Source organism: Coturnix japonica, chromosome 11, assembly GCF_054131305.1.
Source record: "Coturnix japonica strain WE chromosome 11, WE-NBRP24, whole genome shotgun sequence".
Classification (NCBI taxonomy): domain Eukaryota; kingdom Metazoa; phylum Chordata; class Aves; order Galliformes; family Phasianidae; genus Coturnix; species Coturnix japonica.
In genome coordinates, this window is record NC_140673.1 from 24,473,933 (window position 1) to 24,492,359 (window position 18,427).

The 18,427-nt window shown below is 40.9% G+C and overlaps 1 protein-coding gene across 11 annotated transcripts in view; it reads right to left on the reverse strand.

The window, feature by feature from the left end:
* The window catches only part of GLIS1 (GLIS family zinc finger 1), a 166,670-nt gene that overhangs the window by 100,067 nt on the left and 48,176 nt on the right, over positions 1-18,427 (reverse strand). Inside the window, exon 1 of one of the 11 annotated variants that reach the window (XM_085511741.1) lies at positions 7,774-7,984. The exons of the other annotated variants lie outside the window; for them this stretch is intronic. Within the exon in view, the coding sequence (XP_085367867.1) occupies positions 7,774-7,969 (196 nt within the window). The 5' untranslated portion in view covers positions 7,970-7,984. Of the gene's footprint in view, positions 1-7,773; positions 7,985-18,427 lie in introns of those variants that run through there. 11 annotated transcript variants of the gene reach the window in all.

The following is an 18,427-nucleotide window of genomic DNA, read 5'->3' on the forward strand; positions in this document are numbered from 1 at the left end:
ATTAATCATATTGTCCACAAAGGGTCCTGCTCTATTCTCTTGTCTTGCCTATGATGAGGTGACCGAGTTTGTGAGTAGCAGATGCGTTCCAGAGCTACTTCCAAAGAACACAGCTCACAGAGTCCAGAAAGAATGTTGGTGTATTTGGTGCATTGTGTTTCCTATGGCACATCCCTTTTAACCACATGCAGATGGATCTAGGGTTTATCTTGTAGAAAGACATCAAATATCACAGTGGAATCTTTAAATGACGGAGAACTGCTTCAGTGGCAGTTTGTTCAGAGCATGAATTTTATATAGCTTGAGCTTGTTTGACTTCTTTTTATAGGCACTGGCTCATTCCACCTGTGTGTGTGCAAGATTGAGACACAAGAAGTACCCAGAGCTTTCTCCCTCTCGACTTTGTTCCTGCCTTTCTCCAGTGACTAACTGAGCTTCATCTTTTCACAGCAAGGCGTATTTGCCAGATCACGAATGATTTGTATGAATCTTTTCTTAACAACAGCCAGTTTTTCTGGGGAACCTTGTTAAATTGTCAACGCTGGAGCAGTACGAAACTAGAGCCGTTCATAACTTATAAGACAACAAAATCATTTTCTGCCTGATATGTGCATAAACAGAGCTCTCTTAAATTATTATTATTATGTTCCATCATCAGAGTACAAACACTTGTTCAACCAGCAAATTCTGAATGCTTTACCTGAGGCTGCCTCGCTGGGTCCTTTAAATCTCTCAGGGTTTTGGGGAGAAAGAAGGATGGTTATTCTGGTTTTGTGAGTGCGTGACTGTAATGCAAGCTCTGCTGAGAAATTAAGTCACCAAATTACACTACTGCGCCTCTAAACTTAATGACCTAGAATGAGTTCTGCTGTCGATGGGCCTAACTCAATAGGCACCACTGAAAACAATGGAGTCCCCCAGCGTGTGACCAAAAAAGAAATAAAAACTTTTTAAGGAATGTAGCAACTGCAGAAGCTCAGTAACCACTTATGAAACTGAGGGGGGAAAATCAGTCATTTGAATTTTTTGTTTACAGGCAAAAAGGGCTCCAGCAATAGAGTCACTGAGTGTGAGATTTCTGCTGTTTTAATTTAGCCTTTCTTAGGTTTGCCTTGTTTGGTTTAGCACAAGTTCTGCAGAATACATCTAAACTCTGTGGCTGATTTGCAAAAGGAGCAGAGTGGGACTAACTGAAGCCATTTAAAAACTAAAGAAGCTGGAAGCAGAATGCATGTGTTATCCAAGCCCTATGCTAAGCCATAGCCTTTCAAAGCTGAAATGATTGCCAAAAGAGCAGCAGGCTCACAAAAATCCATTTTTACCTGGTAGAAACTTCATGCAATCCTGAGCAAAGAAACTGTCTTAGATGGGAGAAAGGGAAACTTCACAAGTATCCAAAAAGAGAAAAACCAGTTCCTTCTCATTCTCAAAACCCTCCATCTGCATGGATTGTAACAGTCAGAAAGAGGGAAAAGAGGAGAGCAGTGCAGTGCCATAATCACCGCTTTTAACATGATAGAAGCAAGTCTGAATTATTTGCACTGAAACTCAGTAGTAATAGTTATCCTAGAAGAAAAGCGAGGAAAGAAGGGTGGAGCAACAACAAATCTTGAGCTACCAAGTCATAGAATCGCACAGAATCACAGAATGGCCTGGGTTGGAAGGGACCCCAAGGATCACGAATCTCTAACCCCCACCACAGGCAGGGCCACCAACCTCCCCATTTAATACCAGACAAGGCTGCCCAAGGCCCCATCCAACCTGGCCTGGAACACTTCAAGGGATGGGGTATCCACAACCTCTCTGGGCAGCTGTTCCAGCACCGCGCCACTCTCATAGTAAAGAACTTCATGTCCTCATGCTGCAGGGTAACATCACATAGAGATATTTCCCACTCTTGTGGGTGTACTAGCCTGGATCCAGGGTAAGGCTGACAAAACTGCAGAGAACCTGGTTCGAAGGCAAGCCCACAAGTCAACCATCATGGTATTGGCAACATGCACTTTTATATGCTTAGAAAGCACTAGTCTCTACAGAAACACCTGTATGCATGCTGCAGCAACTGGTTCCCTGCAATAAAGAGTGCCTACCCGAGGTCTATATTCTCCGTATGTCAGGGCACTTTTCCTCTTCTCAGTTAGTGTAGAAAAGCAAAGTATCCTGTTTCTGTGTAACCAAATCCCAGCCATGTATATACAGCTAATGACTGGTTACACCGCACATAATGAAGAGACACATTTTGCTAACTGCATAGAAAATAAACAAGCGAAAAAAAAAGAAAACAATTACTGGCTTTTGTAGGAATCTCCCTTGACCTTCTGGACTCAGCCCGCTATACAGCACAGCCACTGTTAGGCGCGTGCGCTGCCTGCTCTGCTTTTGCTTTCCCTTTAATGCCCACTGACATTTCTTAACGTCGTTGCAGAAGACCCCTCCAGTAACATAAGAAATAACCACAGCAGCCTGTTCAGGATCATCCACGGCCTCTTTCCTGACATCCACCTGACTGAGGTGCAGCTGCAGGAAAGGAATTGCTGCCAGCTTTTTAAGACACAGGCAATATTTGCCTAAAGCACACAGACATGCCAGAGCTGCACCGAGCTCCACCTTTCTTCTCTCTCAGCACTGGGGAGCAGACTGTTCTTTATCTATACAATGAGAACCGTGCGCTTCTACCATGTCGTGGTACTTACTTATTAATTTTGCCACAGTATGAGGAACGATCAGCTTGTTATTCTATACCAGAATAACCAAAAAACGTCCTCAGCGGTGACACCGCAGCCTGCACAGCTCTGTGTGTGTGTAACATTCTGGATTCTCTCCTTCAGGGAAACAGTAACAAAGGAGTTGTTTCAGCACAGTTGCAAAGGAACATGTTATATGCAGAGGCAGAGGTGGAAGGGGGGGAAAAAAAAGCAGAGGGACATGGGCTGACAAGTGGTTGGTGCGGATAATGACCCCAGTCAGAGTCCTCGTGTTCTTACAAAAAACTCTTGACAAACCCCAGCATCTGGTAGTTCAGCTGTGGGTTTCCGCTGTTTATTTTTCTATTCCAGCGCTCTCATCCCTATGCACTGCCTGTGCCTGGCTCTGTTAAGCATTCCAAGTGCTACAGAGCATAATTGAAAGAATAAAAACCCCAGGCTCAGCACCAGGCACGTAGAGAAAAAAAAGTAAACTGCTTAAATCCTTCCTTACATTGACGAGAACACAGGCAGTAATCCCCCACCACCACCCCGAGGTGAATGCAAGGAGTATCCAGCCCAGCAGTCTTTTCTGAATTGGAGAATCTATGCACCAAAGCAGGTTTGTTTTATTCTAACTAGTGGGAACCACGGTGTCCATGATACACTGGGAGAAACAGTTACTTTGATGAGCTGTCCAAGGCAAGATTCTGTTTCTGCGCTCTTAATTTCAAAGAGTTTAGTCCTTTTCTCTATTTCTATCCTCCCCCTTCACTTTCACCCTGCTATTTTCAACTAGAAAACCAAACACGACTCTGCTGACTACTGTCTGCCTATCATTGCTAAAAATTCAGTCTCTGACATCATCTCACAGACATTAAGAATCAAAGGTAGCTCCATGCAGCTAAAAAGCAAATTCCAATACCTTCAGTTTGCTACATCCTTCCACTCTTTGAACAACTCTCAGTCTTCACCTCATATCTGGGCCTTGTAAACTCTTTCTGCAATGCCTTTTCTACTTAGCGGCACTGTCAGTACTTCCATCCAGCTCCCCTTTACTTTTTCTTGTGTTGCTAATACATCGTCCTCTGTGATCTTTATTCACGTAATATCTTCCTGCTGATAAGCACTCAGACTACTGCAGGAAAAGCTTAATACACAATGAGTGACAGCAGGGATGGAAAAATGCAAGATGAGGAAAGGCTGTTCCAGCAAACAACAACAACAAAAAACACCAGCCTTTGCAACTACAATTAACAAACACTGGGACTACAGGAGGACCCTGAGCAATGTGTGTGCTTAGAGATTTCCCTCTTGCAGCTCTGGTCAAACCACAACACTTAACAGCTGGCATCCAGCTCCCACTGACTGTACAGACCTGCCTGCAATGTGCTGCTTTCTCTCGCTACCAACCACAAGCATCAGCACTGGGGAAGGAGCAGTGGTCAGAGCCTGAAAGGTCCAGGCTGGAGAGAAGGTCCAAGTTGTGTCTCTGCTCCTGTGTGGTAAAGGGAGAGCAGAAGTGTTTTATCAGCTCCAGAGCCAAAGCTCTCCCTGAAGACACGCGGTTCACCCAGCAAAGTGTCTGTGCAAAGGCTGCTGATGTCCCACCATCATGAATGCAGCCAATCTCTGAAAGCAACTTCAAAAACCCTTTAGAGAAATGCCCCTGTTCTTAATCAGCCTTTCACCACAGCTCTTAACTGCAACTGCTGCTAATCACAGATTCATATTCAGCGATAATTCCTTTTCTATCACTATTACTCTCTTCTCATACAAGTTACCTAAATGCTGTGCTCATAGCCAGAACAAGAACATTCCCTATTCCAACCTTCAAACTGTTTTCGCTTTTGCGTGATATTGAAAGCAGATGTATCAAATTGAACTTTTTCTTTTTGCAACATACTGTAAATGTTTTTAAAATGCGACTCTAGTACAACTCATGTCAAACAGTCAAACTCAAGGTACAGAGTGCTGCCAAAACCAGAAGACAAATGAAGTTTAAAATCAGTTCTGACAGATTAAATGGAGTCACTTTGAAGCCATAAATCAGAGGGCCACTCTCTAGGAAGTTAATAATGAATGTATCTCTTCTTGGTATTTCTTATCTCAAAGACAAACAGAAAAACAAGCCAACATAATTTGCTGCAAAAGCAAATTGGTATCTCAGTCTCTAAAACAGTTCACCCGAGCAGCAGTGAAAGTATGAGCAAGTTCATCTCCCAATATTTGCTTGTTCTGAAGACAGATGAAAGACTAATATTTGTATGGAAGACACACAACATCCAGTGTTTGGTATCACTGTCTAACATAAGCATCTGAGACTGGTGCATTTTTCCATACTGTGCACAATCATAAACCAAAGATATGTGAATATATATATTTATATATATGTGTGTGTGTGTGTATAAATGTGTATATATATATGTATATATATGTGTGTGTGTGTATACATTTTTATATATATATACGTATATATATATGCACACAAATATATATTTAATAAGCAGAATAATTTGTTTCAAATTGCTAATTTTAGATAAAATCATGTTCCAGAAGAGAAAGAGCAGGAAGGTTTACATTATGCACGTAAGACATTGTTCTACCTCCTGTGCAATCTGGTTGGTTATCCTGGGTTAATTTCTTCACTTGTAAAATGATGCATGCAAATAAAACCAAACCAAAACAAAGAAGGCATAGCAAAATGTTTTCCAAGCTTTGCAACAGAGTGCTTACAATGTTTATACAAATAGCAAAGTCTGGCTAAAATAAGCATCTGACAGCTCTATTTGGCTCTCAGACACATGACTCCTATTTGCCAGTTATTCCATATAGGCAGAAGCGGGTGCCCAGGCAGAGCCCCACTGAGATCCCCGGGGTGATGCATGAACACAAAGCTTTGCTTGCACACACGCCATTGCTAGATGAGATCTCTGCTCTGTGTGCTCCATTCCATGCTCACTCAACACGCTCCCACTGAAGCTGGACAAATCTAGATACAAACTGTCCTGAAGGAATTAGTTACTGCAGAATTCATAATAAACAGTGGCCTAGGAAATTTGTTCACCAAAACACAGCTTTTATCTCTAGGCTTTATTTTTTAATTTATTTGTTCATTTGTATTACAATCACATTCTGAAACGTTCTGGCATGTGTTCTGCTTGGACATGAGTGCTCCTCCTACCCAAAGCACAGCACCTGACAGCAACCTCTGCAGGTATTGAATGAGGGCATCTCTGCGGCAGCAGCCTCCTAAACTGTTGAATCAGGAGGCAGAAGATGGGATTTGAACATTCATCCATACATGTGTGAGTGTGCAAACATTTACATTGGGGTATATTGCATGGATTCAGGCCTCTCTGTAGAGCTTAATACCATTGCATATTACATATGGGGGTACATTACATACCATTACATACGAGGACTAATTTTGATCAATACGTGATTGATTAAAAGGGTTCTGATCTTTCTTTTAAGCAACTGTTCTGTGATACACAATCAGGAATGATCCTTAAATCTCACCAGATTTCTTTTGAAATTGCAGTTTGGAATTAAAACTGACATTTTCTTCCAGCTGCTTAACAAAGCAGCACCCCTCTTAAGTGATCTCAGGCATTCATTTCTCTTGATGCTTATAAACACGATCCCACTATGATTTTATAATTGTGTGTGTGAGTGCTGTACCCCAACTTCAATATCACACAGCTGAAGGAAAAGCCTTCAGGGAGATGGCAGAACACAGGCGATGGGCTCAGCCACACTCAGAGCCTTTCACTGACATCTGGACCTAAGACAGGTTCTTCCAATACAAAGAAATCTAATAGGCAATTTCTGTTAAACACAACTCTTTCTGCTTTGATCCTGATGCAAAGCTTGCCAAGCACAAGGCATTCAGCATCACCAACCACTCGAATTCAGCATGCAACATCAACCACCTTTGTAAATTCATCTAATCCAGAGATATTAGCATTTAAATGACAGACACTTGAGTTTTTTAATCCTATCACACAATTCTCCATCTAAGCCAAGTTCCTCTGGAATTCAACAAGACGCCTTGAGGCTTGTGAAAGTCAGTCCATAAATCAATGGGAAGAAGGGGAAAAATCCACAACACAGCGACAAGCAGGACTTGTTTTCCTCATAAGATGGCTCTTACCACAGTTTGTGCTACTGCATTCTTTGCCCTTCAGAACATTATATTTAAGACCAGGATTTTAGTCAATGTAAGGGTTTCCTTGGCGAGTTCTTATCTTTTGAGACAATTCATGCCATTGTATGGATCTCTGAAGTGAACAAAACGTCCCAGAACAATGCGCTCTGTGAAATAAACCCACCACTGTGAGATGCCATGCCTTGCCGACAGGCAGTGCAAGTACCCTGGGCCCCATTTCATTAGCACCAAAATTAATCACTTTGTTACACGGGAACCTCCTCAGCACCGCTGGTTTAAACTACTTCATAGATACAGCAGTCAAAGGCAAAACTGAGAACACAAAATGTTCCTTCTATAAACACTGCTGCTTAGTAACCCGGTATTTTTAATAACCCAGCACTCTAAATTCAGCTTGTCAGTGTGTGACTGCAGCAAAAGACACTAACGTATTTTGAGGCCAGCTTCCCAATCTGCACTGTACTATGTACAGAGTTGTTCATAGCAATCCAGTGACATGATCAACTGGGATAAAGACAGGAAGCTGAGTACTTGCTCATTATGCATATTGCCATGTGCCCAGAACCTCCAGTACTAAGATAAATTTCCTTTTGCAAGTGATGTGCAAATATGAAACAAGACAGGCAGGCCATGCCTGCAGACTATTTACATCACAGAACACGAGACTATAAAGGTACAGAGGGACAACTCAAATGAAAAATTAACAGTCTGCAAAAAAAAGTTGAAAAATAAATAGGATTAAAATAAAGTGTCATTTGTTTTTGCTTGAATAGATGAGGTGTAATTCTGTTAAATGTGTTCTTTGCTCGAAAAGGAAAGAAATCATGATAAGTACAAAAAACACAAGTGCTGGTCTCTGCCCAGCAGCACCTGACAGCCCCCACAGCCCTGAAGTGCCCTTCCAGCTGCTCTCAGTACCTGCACCATGTTTCAGTGTCTCTGTCCTGCTGTGTTGCATCCTTGACTGATAAAAACCTCTCTCTTCCTTCAGAGGGCCCTGGAACAGTCGCTTTAGCTGAAGCACTTCGGTTTGTACAAAGGGAGAAGTGATTTCTATCAAATCAAACATGACTTCTCGGAGACATCTGTATTCCTTCCCGAGATATGCAAACATCTGGGGATGAGATTTATATGGGTAATGAATTTTTATAAATTAAGAACAGTGGACCAAGTTCCCTCTGAAACACAAGAACGTCATGTAGAATCAAGCACTGAATTCTGAGCTCTCCCAGACGCAATCACTCACATTTTTATTATAAGCTAATCATGAAGGAAAATTTGAAATACTTAGCAGAACAGATCCTGACCCTGCAGCCAAAATCTTTGAAGTTATTCCATTTTTACCTAAGAAACAACCAAATCAGAACTAAGTGTGGGTATTGGGATTTCACCCGTTAGTTTTACCTTGATTATACCTTTTGAAATTGCCACTATTTTCCCTCCAGCACTTTTGTCTACCAGAGACTCTGTTCAGCTGTCCAACAAGGTTGTGCTCATTTGGAAATACACCATTCCTAGCCCAGAAGGATGCACTGTCCTTGCAAGGATAAGCTCCGTTCTAACTGCTCCTACTAGGCCAAAGGGATGGCAAGACTTGTTGTCTTGCCAGGAAAACATGACGTCCAAAACTTGACACTTACTGTGACCCCGACCCTCTAAGGTATGTTACATCTTGTTCTCCAGCCATCAAATTTTACGCCTATTGTGTAATTCTTTAGCAGTGACGATTTCAGAAGATACCGAAGGCCACAGTTTTATTGCAGCATGACATACACTGAAATCAAAGTTGGGGCCGGCCTCAGTTTAAACAAAAACAAAACAACAAAAAATACACTTCTAAATACCATTTTTAGAGTTTAGCTTCCATGAGTGAGCAGAGTGCCATGGACAGTTCTGAGCATTTCACTGCTGAAAGTTCCATGAAGATTCTCCACCAAAGCATTTATTTAAACAGAACTATGCTAAAAGTCTGCAAGACAAAGTCTTTTTAGAATTAGGATACCTATTCCTAATCTGTACAGCAAGCAGAGGCCCTTCTTGCACAAAGTACCTATGCATGCATGCAGAAGGAAGTTAAGTACTATTTTTGCAATTAGTTTTTTAACAACAGCCACTAACTGCAATGAAGGAAGACTACACTCCTCTAAAAAGAGGAAAAAGAAAAGATCTTATGATTGCTTTAGTTCATGTCAGATGACAGAGTGAGAAACAACCTCTGTACAGGTGGATTATATGCTACAGAACAAGAAAGCCAAGAACCAAAAAATGTTTTCCAAATGTCAGATTCTGTACATGTAACTAATCGAAGCAATCTTCCAAATATTCCGTATATGTTACTGTTTATTTCAAAAAATGATGCTTTATTATGTCAGTCTTTGGGCCTCCTAATTAAGCTCAATGCTTCTATCACAGCTGATGTATCACAGCTACTATCAAAGTAACAGTCTAGTCCTCCCTATTTCAATGCAATAGACAATTGCTGGCAAGACCTAATACAAAGCTTCCACAAGAAGAATCTTAAAATATTACCAGTGTGCACATGAGACTGCATGATCTTTGTCAGGGAGAAGTCTGAACAATTCAAACAGGCTTCAGAACTGCATATATCTTTTGTGATGCTCACTGGAACCAGGCCTGAATTCTGCATCTCCTAAACCTCCGCTGTCACAGCCAGACAGGAGAAAGCTTGGGGATAAATTTTAAATGACAAAGAAAGGATCTTCAGAAGGATCCCAGGGAATCACCAATGCAAACATCACTCAAAGGTGAGGATGCCTCCTGACACAAACTGATGCAAAGGCAGCAGGAAAGAGAGAAAGTAGGCTCTCCACAGCTTGTTTCTGTACCTTTTCTAATCTGTCTTCATTCTTGGTAAGTGAGCTCTGATTGCACTTTCTCATGTGCTGCAAGAACCATCCTCCAAAGAGATGTTCATGGTACAAACACAACTGGGAGAAAACACTTGTTTTAGAAGGCGGACACTCCCCTTTCTGCCTTAATTTCTTTCCTTAAACTTCATCCAGGTTAGAGGACTTCTTGTGTGATTCCAAGATCAGTACTGTATAAATCCAAGTTTAGGTCCTACGTTCCCCTGAAGAAAGTGCAGAATGAAACAAGCCGATCAAGTCAATAAAGCCTAAACCTACGTGAGACTGTCATTTTTTTTCTCCTCTGTTTTGAGTACTCACAGAAAGAAAAGGAGGAGGATTTTTCTGTGGGAAATTGTGTGACTTGGGAGAGAGTGGAAATAAAAATTCCCCAATTTCCATTCTATCCCAAATCCTCGAAGGAAGGATATTTCTTCAGCAAAGCATCAAAAGCATTTTTGAAATTCCAAAGGAAGTAGCAGGGAGAAAACAACGGGTCTGAAGTCAGAAGCAGCTAAAGGAGATGAAGCTGTCTTTGATTTCTTTATGAAGTGGGGAAAAAAAGAAAAAAAAAAAAAAAGCTACATTTAAAATAGAAAGAAACTGAAAGTTCTGCACCTGAAGATGCTGTAAGAGTGCACTCGGCCTTTTACCAAGGTGCAACTGATACAGTGATTTGTCACTCCCCAGTAATTTATCCTGATGCCAAAGCCCTGAGGCACCGTGCTTCCATGAACACCCATAGGCTGTTTAATAGAGCAGAGAGACACCAGCACAATAGTCATCTGTCTCCTTGCAGGGTCACAGACATACATGCACCTCTGGAGCAATGACTGCACACATGGAATGGTTATTCTTGGAAAAACTGTAAAATAAATAAGCAAATAAATAAATAGAAATCTTGGTAAAGAAATAATGTCTATCCAGTCATTCTTGTGCTGTGCCCAGGATGTTTCTGTCAGCCATGCTGGACCATCAGATCCCCTGTGACTGCTGTTGGGGACCAACTCAGCCTCCAGTTACAGACAGACACAGCACAGTCAAATTCTACTGCAAGGAAACCATAGAGCAGGTTCTCAGCTTTATTCCCTTTACTTTGGTTTGACTCCCTAGGGAACAAACTACAGCGATTCACACAAGCTAGAGCCTAAGTGGGTGCACTGAGGCACACAGCATGCAGCTGAAGGGGGCAGGATATTACCTACTAAGCTAAATGGTCCATCTTTGGGATGGATCCTTAGGATCCATCACACTCTTAAATTTTTCAGAAAAAATTCTTTTTTCTAAGAATTTTTCAGTATCCAAGCATGGGGCAGCGAAGGAAACATGAAATGCATCCCAATCTACCTTGCTCTGCAGAAGCAGTGAGAGACCAATGGGAGAAGATTCCCTTTAGTTTCTTTAAATAGCTGGATAAAGAGAGAAGAGACTGGATATTTGGCAGAGATGCATCTCTTGGAATACTACACTTAAATGCTTAACAACTATCAGATGAAAAAGCTATGTTGCTGCTTCACACAACTGAAGAAAAGGAAATAAACATTTATGCTCACTTGCTCTGCCTCTGCATCCCAAGCTATGGCGTCTAGGCATTCAGACATGAATGGAAACAGCTTCAGTAATACTCTATGAAGGATTGCCCTATCTGACTTCTGGTGAGGCATGAAATGCTTCTTAACCACGGGAATCTGAAATTACAAATGAGAAAACAATCTTTTCTTCCAGAAAGTTTCTTCCTGGATGGTTGGCTTCAAGGTTATATGCAAACAAAAACAGGAAAGAGGTTTCATATCAGTCCTACAGTTCACAGCATCTGAGTACTCCATTTATATCATTAAAAGAGTACACCATATCCATAGGGTTAGAAAAACCAGGGCTCCTACAGTTGTTGTCTAACTTGGCCCTAACATGTGAGAAGATCTTCCTTTTCCCGTAGGACTGTGCTTGGTGTCATGGTTGCCCTACCTGCTCACTGTGGGAGCAGAAGGACAAGAGAAAGGATCATTTGGGCTTGTTTTCAAATTGTTGGGGAAAAACAGACTGGTTGAGGTTGGAAGGGACCTCTGGAGGTCGTGTGGTCCAACCCATGCTCACGTAGAGACCCCTAGAGCACACATTACCCAGAGTTGTGCCAGGTGGTTCTTGAATATCTCCAGGGAAGGAGACCACACAGCCTCCCTGGGCAATCTGCAGTGCTGCTCAGTCACCCGCACAGTAATGAAGTTTTTCCTCATGCTCATACTAAATCAACTAAATCAACCATTTTTAAAGGCAAAGACAGGTTTGCTTACCCAAGTTCAGACAGAACTCTTCACATTCCAGGACAGCCTCTCAATATTTTCCATTTTCATTTACATACCTTGTAAAAACAGCCAACGTTTCATGATATATACTCATAGAAGTGAGTCCCCGAGGACAGATACAATGTTTGTTTACATGGAAAACCTGTCACAGGCATTAGGGGATGGATATATGAGCATTACTGTTTGCTGTTTGAATTGTATCCAAAGAAAAAAATTAACTTTGTAATTAAAAAAACAAGTCCTGCTGGAGGCGAGACAAGGAAACCAAGAAAACACTGGAGTAGTTTCTATGTGCTGAGGAAAGAAGCATCTTTTTTAGTGCGCCATCTGGCAGAGCTGTGATAAGCTCAAAATGGAGCTGCCTATAGAAAACAGCAAAGCAAAGAACAAACAAACAAAATGCAAGGAAAGCATTAAAACATAAAGAACAAAACATAATCTTAAACTCAGGGCAGTTTAAATGCACCAGGTTTCTTAAAGCATTTCACACTGGGTAAGTCACAAAGACAAACAACTTGCAATCCAGTCTTCACATTTCTCTAGATAGTTCCACCACCACCGTAATAGGATGGTGCTGGTATTTCCCTGCACCTTCTAATGACAACATTAAAGTCAGCAATGACTTCTGGTGGATTACAGCGGTTAAGAATCAATCATACCGCAGCTCCATTGGAGGAAGTGCTGTATAACATACTATGTAATTTAAGAGACACAAAACAAAGAGCAGTTTAGTGATACAGCACAGCAAATGTCCTGCCTTGCGCCTCTGGAATCATTTTAATACAAATAAGATTGCAAAGTTCTTCACAACAGGAAGATGCTCCAAACACACAGTAGCTTCTGGATCAACTTGAGGCTGGGATTAAAAAAAAAAAAAAGCAAGATATTTTTCCTCCTTACTATATATGACCTAATTAATATTTATGGCAGTCTTTACCATATTCTCAGCTTCATCACAAGTCAGAAAATAATTCTCTTCACAAGAGAAGACTGCACCAACCAAAATACTTCCAAAGCCAAAATTCAAGAGTACAGACTCTTGAAATATGAAATATTCCAACACCATCTGCTAATGCACAGAAACGTTAGAATCATAGAATCACAAGGTTGGAAAGGACCTATAAGATCATCTAGTCCAACCACCTAGTTTAGCCTTCTGCACTGCTTTATATGGAGCTCCTCAAAAAACCCAATAAAATAATTTATGTTCTTTGTGTATCTACTGGCAATAATACTTACAAATTTTAATGAATTTGCTGGTAAATCAATAGCTCTGTTTCTGTTCTGCATTATAAGTATTACAGCATGTCAAATAAATCATTGTAATGGAGTTTGATGAGCAAAGGGTTTGATGATGGTGTTCAGTAATTATAAACATCAGCAGTAACATTTTTTCAAATCATGAAAGGAAAAGTTCTTTGATGATGGCAAGTAAATTCCCTGACTAAAATTACTTTGGACATTTCAGGCAATGGAAGTCTTCAAATCTGGCTCTGACCTTTGCTCTTCAAAATACATCTCTTCATTAGTAAATTGCAATACGTTTAATCATCAAACAATATAAAGACACCAAACATCACAAAAAGCCACAGTACAGAGCTGATTTCTTCATGCAAATTCTAGAGATGCAGTTGCATTCAGAAGGTATCTAAATTCTGAGAAAGGAAACAGCCATATCAACCTGATGGAAGTATTTGTTGCCTTCATATGGAAAGAATCAAAAGAAGAAACTGAAGCTGGAACAGACAGTGAGTTATCAAGGCTATAAAGCATTATTTACTTCCAGACCTCTCCTTGAAATAAGCATTATAAATATAAAACTCCAGCTAACATTGGGTCAGGTGCAGAACTCAACAGAAACAAAAATCACATGCATCACCTACACGCTATTTTGTCAGATTCCTGCTGCCACATGACAACGTTCTCATCTGCATATATTTTGCTGCCTTGCAGCTCTTGCTGTCAAATAATTTAGGTGTTCCCGTTAAAGAACAACAGCAAACAAATCTGGATAGTAACATCAGACCAGATGTGCTAATTGATTGCTGGGAAACAATCAAGCTCTAGGTCATCATCCAACAACAACAATAAAAAGAGAAACAATAGGCTCTTACAGGACAAATCACTTTATTTTTTGTCACTTTGTAACATCCTGAAATGCTTCTATGTATTCTCAGTAATTAAGCTTATTACTGCTGGTTACAACAATAAACTCTAACAAGACACCAAAGACATTTCCCCAAACTCACAATAACATTAAAACATTCCCACTGCTCCTCCCTCCCTATACTTGTCCATGCCTCCACCTTGCAGGATGCAATTCAAAACACTTGGGAAGTAGCACGGAAAAAGAACTGATATCTCCAAACCTTCTCCAACACTGATAAGAGATTTCAAGGATCTGCAGATCTGCTCATGCTCGGAAAGTTTCTGTCTGCTCCTTTAGTTGAATCAGAACCTGTGCAGTATCAAAGAACTAAGGGCAACAGAAGCCTAATTCAGAGACTCCCATTCAGGATTTCTTCTTCTCTACCCTCTGCATTGCTGCTGATTGCTGAGAAAGAGGACTCAAGGGGCTTTTATTTATTTATTATTTTACCAACCACAAGCTGAAAGGAAAAAACAACCTATGATGGAATGTAGCTGCACACAAAGGACAACACCTACCCTCAGCTGTTATGTACGCACCCCTCTGATCTTCAGTCCTATTTCACTCCTCATCCCCACCTCTGAATTTGGCTCTCCGTGTTCATATATATATATGAAGGATGCTTTGGAGAACTTAAGCTACGGGATCTTAAAAGAAAGCCACATGTTAGGCAGATACTGAATCTCACAGCAGGTGGGAAGTGTGACCCTAGAAGCAACTAGCTGGTCGGTGAAATAAAGTGCAACTCTAACAAGGGAGGCACTACTTCAATTTACAGCACCTTGAGACTGGTGCATGTAAATTCCAGACCGTACTACATCCTAGAAGCACCTACATTAGAGTGAGGTGTTTGTGACCTTTGGGTTAGTTTTCACCAGTTTCCACCAAACAACAGGGAAATCTTAAGCTGTTTCCATGCTGGTTCCCAAGCATCTCAACCCAGTGGTGCCAGCTGCTGCCTAATGCAGTTTCTCAGGGAACAAGCAGGTGGCCAATCTCCCCACGTGCACCAGACCCAAACCTTTACATTCACCTTCACAAAGCTGCACGATTCTAACTGAATCTCACCATAATCTCTTACGCTCTACTTCCAGCATTAACAGCCAGAGTCATTTTAAGTAGCACCCAAGAGTTAGCCAAGTGAGCTAACATTTTCCTTTGAATCCATGAGCCTTTAGAAAGGTTGGTAAAGTTTTACACAGTATAGAAGTGTAGTGTGCTTGCTACTTAACAATCCCGTTCTGTGCTGGATCTGTCACCACTACAGTAAAAAAGTTTAAGTGTACAGTGCGCTTATAATAAATACTTTGCACAAAATTATTCATTCCACAGATGTGCAAAAGGGACTTTAATGCTTACTTTGTTTGCAGAATGCTATATAAATCCTGCTAGTTACAGGCAAGAATATGGAAGTCGTTTTGTTCTATTAAATAAAGGAAACAAGGTTCTCATTTTAAAATTAGTTCAATGAAAACTATTAAGTAGCTGGCTGTGAATGCTTTGGGAATTTATATATATGCACACGCACATACATTTTTACCTGATACTAAACTCCCTCCCCCCTTCCCTCTTAAAAAAAAACACCCTGTTAACCACATCATTTCCAAGGAGTTCTGCACGGGAAGAGCTTGCAAGTCAAGACAATATGGCAACATTCAGCACCCAAGTATCTCAAGCCTACCCCACATCTGCCAGCAGGCACAATGGCTGTATAAGCTGGGGATTTTTGCCCATCAGATTCAATTGAATCTATCCTTCAGCTAAGATAGTTTTATATCCAAGGAGGAACAGCCACAGCCCTCTTGCCTCTTGGCAACGCCACCACATTTGGCCAATGTATGAGACTGGACAGGTTATCTGTGCCAGGTGTTTGCCTTGACTTCAGCTCTCTTTTGCTGGTTTTAGGACAAAATTAATTTGTTCTGAGCTGAGAAAGAAAGATGACCCCTGTGCTCTCTACAGGCCATTACAAACTTACAAACCAAACCAAATCAGGCATTTTAAGCTGGTTCTTCTGGAAGGTCCCCAGCTTCCCAAGAGCAAAAGTATTGACCAGGAAGTTATATCTTTCTTTTATAAATGCAGTCTCTCTTTTTATCCGTAGCTCTTTCTATAGTCTTTCGATTCATCACCAAGCAGGATGTGCCAGAGCACTATTTCTGAACATCCCCCAGGTGATGGGTTGTATATCCAACTCACAAGGAGGTCCAGAGCTTGGGAAGAAGAGTACTTAAGTTTAAATAAGACCAATTGTTTATCAAGAACCACAGAACTAAGCAATATTAAAAAAATCAAAGAAATACAGGAAATGTTATTCCTGTTTTTAAACACACAGAACTTGTATTTATTTGTGCCTCTTTGAGCTTCTATTAACATATTTCTAATCTGTCACAGTGCAAGTCACACATCATAAAAGGCAGTGATAATAGAGCCAAAGCTGGAGACCCCTGCATCACGCACAGACACCCTACTGTGGAGCTTTTCACATCTCCTGTATCTCTCAGGGCTGCACAATAGCTTCAGAGACAAACTCTGGCTTAAATTAAGAGTTGTACAAGGATGAAATGTGCATGTCTTTGAAAACTATAAGGATAATATATCAAATCTTCTAGCTGGCATGGTGTGTTTTTTCTACAGCTTCACTGCTGATTTACACTATCTAATCATCTGTTTATTCTCTGGATTGTATATATTCCACAATGATTTAAATTACTCATCTGCTTGCACTTAAGCATTTGGCCTCCAAAAAAGACATGATAGGTAAGTGCAAAGCCAATGTACTTATGAATAATCAGCACCACCCGGGTCAAAATTTCAGCTGGGTGTACTCAGTGCAAGCACATAGATTTATGCCATCTTTAATGAGGACCCTTTGATGAGGATCTGTAGAAATCTCTATTATAAATGTCTTGGTTTTACCTACAGAAGGTTTTAGCACAGCAATCTCCAGTGATGGATTTTGAAGCTCAGCCTACTAAGCTATGTTGATATCTTCAATGAGGAAGCAGCAGCTTGTCTGCATAGTTACATCAAAAGAAGCAGGATATATATCTCAGGGATTGAACAAATGCAACACTCAGGTAACAGTATAAAGCTGTATTCATCCAATCTAATCTCATCAGGTAGCTCATCAGTATTTCATGGAGACCTCAACATCTGCAACCATAAGGTTTACGGTGGGAGGTTAAGAGAAGGCTCACTTGTGCCAGGGCTCTTTGCCCTTGAAACCATAAACTTCTGCCTGGACTTCCCACACATGCCATATACATATACACACACTCAGACACTAAAACTCAGCAGAGACTTTCATAATACTTATTGAGGTATAGCTCAGGATCCAAATGAAATTCACTTAGCTCATCTAGGGAAACTGCTCGACAATAATACACTTACCACAATAACAGCAAAACCAAGCATCTGGAAGCAGAACTGGATCACTAACACTACTAGTAAACTTTCACTATCCATAGGGTTCTTAGCAAAGGTAGGATCCTATGGAATCTCTAACATGATGCTCTTTCCTCTAGAACAGCCACATTTGCAGTGGGTCAGAGTTAGGCTTATGCAGAATGACCTAGAATCTCCCCATGATGTATTTCTTACTGTGGAAAACTTGACAGATGCCCTTCAGCACACAAGATATATCAGTCGTTTAACTTCATGAAACAAAATGGCAGGGAGAAGCAAATAAAGGAGAAAGAACAAGAGAACAATTGTTAACATCATTTAGTCATTCAGAGAAAGAAAAAGAAAATGCAAGCATGTTTTCTTAGCAAATAACAGTAACAATTGTCTTTGTCAGCTAATTCCCTCTGGGCTTTATTGGTTTCCAGTAGAGAATTAAATGAAGAGCATGGTGTAAATGAACCCAGTGAAGACCTAGTGCTTGTTTAGAAAACCCAGCAGAAAGAAGAGAGGTGGCTGTTTGAGATGCAGGAACACAGCCTAATTTGCAAAGGCACAACAGAGGGAAGCAGGGGACAAATCGGTGACAAAGGGAAATGATCACAGATGAAGTAAACTAAAAATGTGCCCAAAGACAAAGCAAGAAGCATCATACTCCTAGCAGAGCAATACTGTAAGCAAACAGAAGGATTCTTTCAGGAATTGATGTGATCTAATCAGTGGGAGGAAATGCTGAAGATTCACCTCGACTCTTGTCCTCCAAAAAACATTCACTGTAGGGTGGAGGTTCCAGCTCTTCCTGACTACACAGAGCCCAGATTTGCCTCAGTATAATCAGGGACAAAATC